This window comes from Hippopotamus amphibius, chromosome 16 (genome assembly GCF_030028045.1).
Source record: "Hippopotamus amphibius kiboko isolate mHipAmp2 chromosome 16, mHipAmp2.hap2, whole genome shotgun sequence".
Lineage (NCBI taxonomy): Eukaryota > Metazoa > Chordata > Mammalia > Artiodactyla > Hippopotamidae > Hippopotamus > Hippopotamus amphibius.
The window spans coordinates 53,266,521-53,273,635 of NC_080201.1; the positions used below are offsets into that span (position 1 = coordinate 53,266,521).

Genomic DNA, 7,115 nt, shown 5'->3' on the forward strand with positions numbered 1-7,115 from the left:
TAAATGTCCAACTCAGTCTTTATTGACCGTTTCACCTTGGGGCCACCAGTGCTAACAGGTGGGGGGGCGTGAGGGGGGGGTCAAGGACCCTTTATGCATGTCAAGGACCCTAGAGCTCCCCCCTCAAAAGAGAGAATAAATCCAGTTACAGAACTTACATGGCAGTTGGGAGGGGTGGAAAAGGGACAGAGTATGTACAGAGACTTAAGGGGATGGTGGAGAAGGTTCTTCAGCAACAGGGCACAGTGGTGCTGAAGAGGGAAATGAGCCAGGGTCAGCCACTGATCTGGACCCCCTCAGCCTCAGCCAGAGGGTAGATCTCAATGGCCTCCACCAGAGGCAGAGCCTCCACTGCAGTCTCCATCACAGCCAGGCCAACGGCGGCCTCTGCCTCTGCCAGCTGCTGCCGCACAGCTGCCTGGTGCTGCTGCTGGTGGGTCTTGCGGTGCTTCCATAGGTTGGAGAAGGAGCGGTAGCTCTTGCCACAGTCAGGGCAGGAGTAGGGCCGCTCGCCAGTGTGAATGCGGCGATGTTCTGCCAGGCGCATGGAGATGGCAAAGGCTTTGCCACACACTTCACAAGCGAATGGCCGCTCACCTGTGTGCAGGCGGCGGTGGTCCTTCAGGTGGGTGCTCTGACGGAAGGCTTTACCGCAGTCAGGGCACGGGTAGGGCCGCTCACCTGTGTGGATGCGCCGGTGTACCTGCAGTGACGTTTCCGTGCTGAACAGCTTCTTGCACTCACTGCACTCCAGGCCACGGCGTCGGGCAGGGGCTGCAGGGGCTGCAGGGGCAGCACCTCCAAGGGTCGCTGGGGAGGCAACTGGTGTGCGAGCAGCCCGTGGGGCCCGAGGGGCTGGAGGCTCCTTAGCCAGGACCTCCCCAGGCCCAGCAGCTGCATGGGCTGCCTCGTGTGCCTGCAGCCGAGCAGCTGAACCCACTTTCTTGCCACAGGTGCCACACTCGAAGCGCCGCGGGGCCTGGGCAGCGGCAGCTGCACAGCGGTGCTCACGCAGCCTCAGCGAGGAAGGGAAGGCAGCACCGCAGGATGAGCAGCGGTGGGGCTGGCGCCCTGCGTGGGCCACAAGCTGGTGCACCTCCAGCAGCCGGCGCAGCAAGAAGGAGCGGGGGCACTCACGACACTTGTAGGGGTACTCGCCCGTGTGGTGGTAGCGGTGCATGAGCAGGCGGTAGGGGCGGTGGAAACGTACTCCGCACTCCTGGCAGCGGTAGGGGAAGTGCTGGGCGTGCACCAGTCGGTGCTGCCTCAACGTGGAGCTCTGTGTGAAAGCCTTGCCGCAGTCCCCACACCGGTAGGGCCGCTCCCCTGTGTGTGTGAGCCGGTGGCGGGCCAGGTTGGCGGGTGAGTTGAAGGGCTTGGAGCAGTCTGGGCAGGGGAAGGGCCGTTCGCCTGTGTGTGTGCGCAGGTGGTTACGCACGTGAGACTTCTTCTTGAACATCTTGCCACAGATGCTACACTTATGGCGCCGTTCCAGCCGATGCACAAAACGCTGGTGCCGGGTCAGCTGCAACGCTTTGCCAAATTCACGGCTGCACAGGAGGCAGCGGTAGGTGCCTGGGGCAGCAGGCCCTGCTGAGCTCTCCTCAGCAGCTGGGGGCTCCGGGGCCTCTGGCTCTCCAGTCTCTGCTGGGGCTGGCTCAGGGAAGCCAATGACAGGCTCCTCTGGTGGGACTGGTGTTGTGGGCAGAGGGACACCCCCAACCCCATGGGTACGCCGGTGATAAAGGAACTTGGTGAGGTTGACAAAGGTCTTTCCACATGGACACGAGTGCAGAGGATTAGGGGTGTGGGCTCGTCGGTGGGCCAGGAGGAGGGCCTCTGTGCCAAAGGCCAGGCCACAGTCCACACACAGGAAATGAGACTCGCTGCTGTGGTCTCCAAGGTGCTGGTCCAGACTAGAAGGGCTGGGGAAGACACGACTGCACAGGGGGCACTTAAAGACACCCTCCCGGTGACTCCGCAGGTGCTGCTGTAGCTGGTGAGGTGAGAGAAAGAGCTGGTCACAGGCTGAGCAGAAGAGCTCCTGGGTGGCTGCTCCGCCTGGCTCTCCACTGTTGTTCCTACGTGCCCTGCGCCCCCGGCGATCGCGCCCAATGGCTTCACCATTGCGCAGCTCATAACTGTGGTCAGAGGATGGCAGGGGCTCAGGCTGAGGCACAGGCACTTCTGCAGGTGATGGGGTCAGAGTCTCCTGCTGCAAGGCAGGCTCCTCAGACTCTGGGGCAGGAGCAGGGAAGTGGGTGGCCTGATGCTCCAGGAAGTCAGCTGGCAGCTGGAAGAGCTGCGAGCACTCAGAACACTTGTAGAGGAGCAGCTCCACCTCAGTCACCACCTCAGTGGTGGTGGCAGCGGCTGAGGGGACAGCTGCCCCTTCCCCACCCTCTTCTGCCTTGCGGTATGAGTGCTCCACAGCCACGCGGGCCTGGCCTACAGGGGACCCCAGGACAACTGGGGACCCCAGGACAACTGGAGCTGGAGGCTTAGTGGGGGTGGCCCGGAGGTGCGTCTGACGGTGGTTCAGCCAGAGCTCCTGGCTGGCGAAGAGAGCCTTGCAATCCACACACTCATAGTGGATGGTGCTGGAGCTCAGGGGAGGTGCCTTGGGTGGCGGCTCAGCTGGCACTGCCTCCTGAGGCGCCATCATCTTCAGGTGTAGCTCCTGGTGCTCCAGGAGCTGGCTGGGTGACATCAGCAGCTGCCCACACTCCAGGCACTGGTACTGGCTCTCCTGCACTAGGGTCTGATACAGGCCCGTGCCAGAAGCTGCCTCTGTGGCCACAGTGACTCCAGGGTCGGCCATACCCACCAGCTCAAAGTGCTGCTGGGGCACGTGGGAGTTCTGATGCATGAGCACCTCCTCCAGGGATCCATAGAGCTGGTTGCACTCGGAGCAGACATAGCGGTGCTCAATGTACAGGACTGTTTCCTCTGACTCCTCAGTCATGACGGCGGCAAGACCCTGAGCTGGGAGAAATGGGGACAATTCATATCTGAGCTACTGCTTCCTCAGTTCTTCCCAGGGACAATTCTTTAGCACTCTCCTACCAAAACCCTGGATCAATTCCCCCCTCTAACTTTCTGCTTCCATATTTTCACTCCCACCCCACTTCCTAACAATCCTTCTTCTCCTGAACAACAGCACCAAGCACAAAACCTTCCCCGCAGTCCCTTCCCAGTGACTCTACCCAAACCTCACCTCTGAATCAACTGGCATGAAACTCCACCCACCAGATCCTTGAAACCTGTCCAATCTCTCATTGTCATGCCTCACAGCTGGCCCAAAGCCCTAACCCATCACACAGAAACCTCTCCAGTCAGACTTCCTTCCACTGACTCCTCTCCTTACCAACACACTACCCATCCCTACCTCTACGTGCCCAAGAGAGCCCTCACACAGGCCCAAACCACCCATTTCTCACAGCCTCACTCCTCCTCTGCTTCCACCCCCAGGTTCTCTATCTCTTTTTACACCCCAACCACTCAAACTGCCCCAACACCTCACCACTTTCAGCACCCTCTCACAGTGCAAACCCCCTCCTTTACACACAACCCGTCACCCACTTTCTCCCTTTGGTGCCCAGGTTCCTCACATCAATAAACTTTTCTCACATTGGCCTGACCCATCTCCACACCCAGACCTTTCCACCTTAACCACTTCCCCATGATCCCCAGATCTGCCTCTTCAAATTATTTAACTCCCTCTACAAATCAAGGCCCTCTCCCACAACCCTAACAGCCTATCCAGACCCATCTTCACCAAAACTTAATCCTTTCTTCACACTTAGACCCTTCCCACCACCCTAACTCATGTCTCCAGTGCACCCAGACACCCTTCATATTAATCACCTACCTCTTCTGTGCACTGAGACCTCATCTACAATTCTAATTCCCTCTGGGGTACCCAGACCCCTTCTTCATACTGACTTAAACCCTCCTTCTTCATAGACAACAACACTAGACCATTCAGGGAATCCCAGAACCCCTCTTCACATATTCTTCTTTGCAAAAAGACTCTCCCACCCTAACCCATTCTTGGGATACCCAGACCCCTCTTCTTTACAAAAAGACCCTCCCTCACCCCAACCCATTCCAGGGACAGACCCCTCCCCCTTCACATTATTAACCTAACCTTTTCTTCTCTGCAAAAAGACCCCCTTCCTCCCACCCTCACCCATTCTAGGATGCCTGGACACCCTTCTTCAGATCAACCTAAGCCCCTCTTATTTGCAAAAAGACCCAACCCCACCCTAACCCACTCCAGGGATGCTCAGACCCCCTCTTCATATCAAAATTTCTCTTTTTCACAAAAAGATCCTACACATACTCTATTCCAATACAAAGACAAACTCCTTTCCCACATACTCCTCCCACTGTCCAAATCTCATTAAGAATAGACACCCTCTCTTATGCAGAACCCCTCCCTCCACCACCCTAACCCTGACAGATAGCCAGATCCTTCTTCCCCACACCCAAGCCCCTCTCCACCAGTCTATTACCCTGGGGCTACCCAGACCTCCCCCACTTAACACACAGATCTCTTTCGCCAGGCCAACCCCCTCCAGGGATCCCCAATTCCTACTCTTCACCTTGACCTAATTCCTAGTACTTTTCAGAAGACTATTTCCCCTCAAGCTACTCTAGGGACACCTAGACGCCAGTTTCACATAACACAAGCCTTCTTTGCACAGAGACCCCTCTCAACCCATTCCAAGGGTAGCCCCCCCACTTTGGTTTAACCCCTCTTCACACTGATGTAACTCCATTCTTCACACCGGGACCTCTCTCTCTTCCTCAGCTCTAAGTCTCCCCTCTAGGCACATCCACTTCCGGATATCTTTTCACACCAAGACCCCTCCCGTTGGCCTAACTCTCCAGGCATAACTAGAATTTCTCCTTGCGTTGACTTAACCACCTCTGTTCTCACGGCCTAGACCCCTCCCTGGGCACCCAACTGCCCTCGAACCGTCTACCCTCCTTCGGTCCTGGGCTGTCCCAGCGCCAAGCCCTCTGCCGCCTACTCCCTGGAGCCTTGGAGACCCTCCCAGGAGCAGCTCTAACGCCTCCCTTCCCACCCAGGTCCCTGCCAGCCCCCAGCCCGAGCCCCGTCCCTCCTCACTCAGCCCTGCCGACGACGCTAGCCCCCTTCCCACCCGCCGCCCCGGCCCGGCCCGGCCCCCGCCCGGCCTCCCGCGCGCCCCGAGGGCCGTTGGTACCGCTCCGCCCTCACCTCCCGGCGCGCGCCCCCCCTCCGGCCCTCAGTGCGCAGGCGAAGTGACGAGAGGAGGCCGCGGGGGGAGGGTGGGGAGCCGGGCCGGCCCTTCACGCGCCCGCCCGCACTTACCCGCCTCCGCCGTCTCGCACGCCCCGGGCCCAGGCCCGGGCCGCCGCTCCCCTCGCGCTGCCACCCTAGCGCGGCGCCCTCTCTAGCTCCCGCCGTCGCCTCTCGCCTGCTCCGCAGCCTCGCTCTCGCCCCCAATCGCCCTCAGCAACGCCCCTCCCACCTTCCTCCTCGGCCGCCGCGCGGACGGCCGAATGAGCCCAATCATCGCCCGTCTGGCCCCGGCCGTTTGGCCAATCGACGCTCACGTCTCCGAGCCCTGGGCCAATAGTATGGGACGTCGGGAACCCCCGCAGCACCCAACCAATCCTCCAGCGACGTTCTCTCGCCGGCCGGCCCCCGGGTTAATAGTGCCCGCCCCCTTACGCCCCCTGAAGGATGTTCCTCTTCCACCTCCTCAGCGACTCGGCTTGACGGCTCTGGAGGGGAGGACAGCGCGATGACGTCAGACGGCGGAGCTTACTTCGGGCGCCATGTTGGAGGCGACGGGCGGGAGGGGCGTCGGGGTCCGAGGAGAAAGTGGGGGAAATTGAGGCAGCCGACACCCGGAGGGCGGAGGCCGGGGAATTGAGCCGCAGGAATCCCAGAAGAGCGAAGGGAGGGACTGACGCACCAGTCAGCGCGGAGGGGAGAGGGGAAACTATAGCACCAATTCCATGGAGAGAGGAAAAGGGGAAATCAAGGCTCCAGACTCACTTCATTAGAAAGAGAGGAATAAAGGCAGCAAGAAGGAAGGGAAGAAAAACCGAGGGACTCTTGAGGGAGGCGGGAGAAGAAATGTTGGAAGAAAAGCAAGGCGAGAGGGAATCTGAGGGAAAAAGGAAAACCTGAAGGATAAGGGAAAAAATGGAGGGAGAAAGAAAATAAAATCGGGGACACGCAGTTTTTTCATTCTTTTTGTTTTCTTTTTTTTCTATTCGTGAATATTTAGTAAGTAGCTGTGATATGCCAGGTCAAGGTTAATCTTCTTTGTAGGGATAGAGAAGGAACAAAAAAAGTCTGTGCCCTGGTGGAGTTTACATTTTAGTGAGGGTAGAAAATATCAGGTAGACAGCCAGTGACACTATTGTAAAGATGTGGAATGACCTCTCTGTGAGGTCGCTGAGGAATGACAGGAAGGAGCCAGCCAGTAAACTACTGGGGGAAAGTATCCAGATGGATCATCCTCCTCCCCAAGCTCCCCTCAACCCAGGCCCTGGTCCAAGAGAATCTCAAAGGAAAGCAAGTCCAGGACAGTGTCTCTCCTGCCTTTATTATCAAGGCTTTTAGAGCCAGGACAGACAGGACAGAGGAGATTGCAATGGGGATCTGGGGGCAGGGGTGGGGGGGCTTCTCTCCCTGCCATGGTACCCACAGGCTTCCTCTAGCCAAGGGCAGAGGTCTAAATCCCTGCTTTTGGGAAACCTGGCTCTGCTCCACCTTCCTTACTCAAGTGTCACTAAAGTCTCAGGCCAAGCCTCATCCCAGGGCCGAGCCAGCAGGAGTGACAATGCCCAGTCTTCAGACAGCTCAGGCAATTTCATTTGAAGAAGCAGGAAGCGTAGGGGGTAGATGACCAGAGGACAACCAGGGTGAGAACCTGAAGGAAGTGACCCTGTAATGTATGGCCTATATTCTGCTTTCTTCTAAGGTGCCCTCCTTCCAGGCTGACGCCCCCAAAGCGCAGGGAAGCTGGAGTCCCTGTATTTTCAAGGAGCTTTGGCCGTTCCTACTCACCGTCTCTTTCTGGCCCTCAGGGCTTTGGGAGCAAGTTGCC

The 7,115-nt window shown here is 58.4% G+C and overlaps 1 protein-coding gene across 6 annotated transcripts; it reads right to left on the reverse strand.

Annotated features, from left to right (window-relative positions):
- On the reverse strand, positions 1–5,546 carry ZNF574 (zinc finger protein 574). 6 transcript variants are annotated; one of them, XM_057713419.1, is made up of 2 exons: positions 5,523–5,546; positions 1–2,980 (listed from the first exon to the last, which is right to left on the reverse strand). In XM_057713419.1, the coding sequence occupies exon 2, from the start codon at positions 2,963–2,965 to the stop codon at positions 275–277; it is 2,691 nt and encodes an 896-aa protein (XP_057569402.1). In that variant the 5' UTR covers positions 2,966–2,980; positions 5,523–5,546; the 3' UTR covers positions 1–274. The 6 variants fall into 6 exon arrangements, with proteins under 6 accessions (XP_057569402.1, XP_057569398.1, XP_057569397.1 ...); XM_057713415.1 differs by having other exon boundaries at positions 5,363–5,534; XM_057713414.1 differs by having other exon boundaries at positions 1–2,985; positions 5,363–5,534.
- Between the last annotated feature and the right edge of the window lie 1,569 nt (positions 5,547–7,115).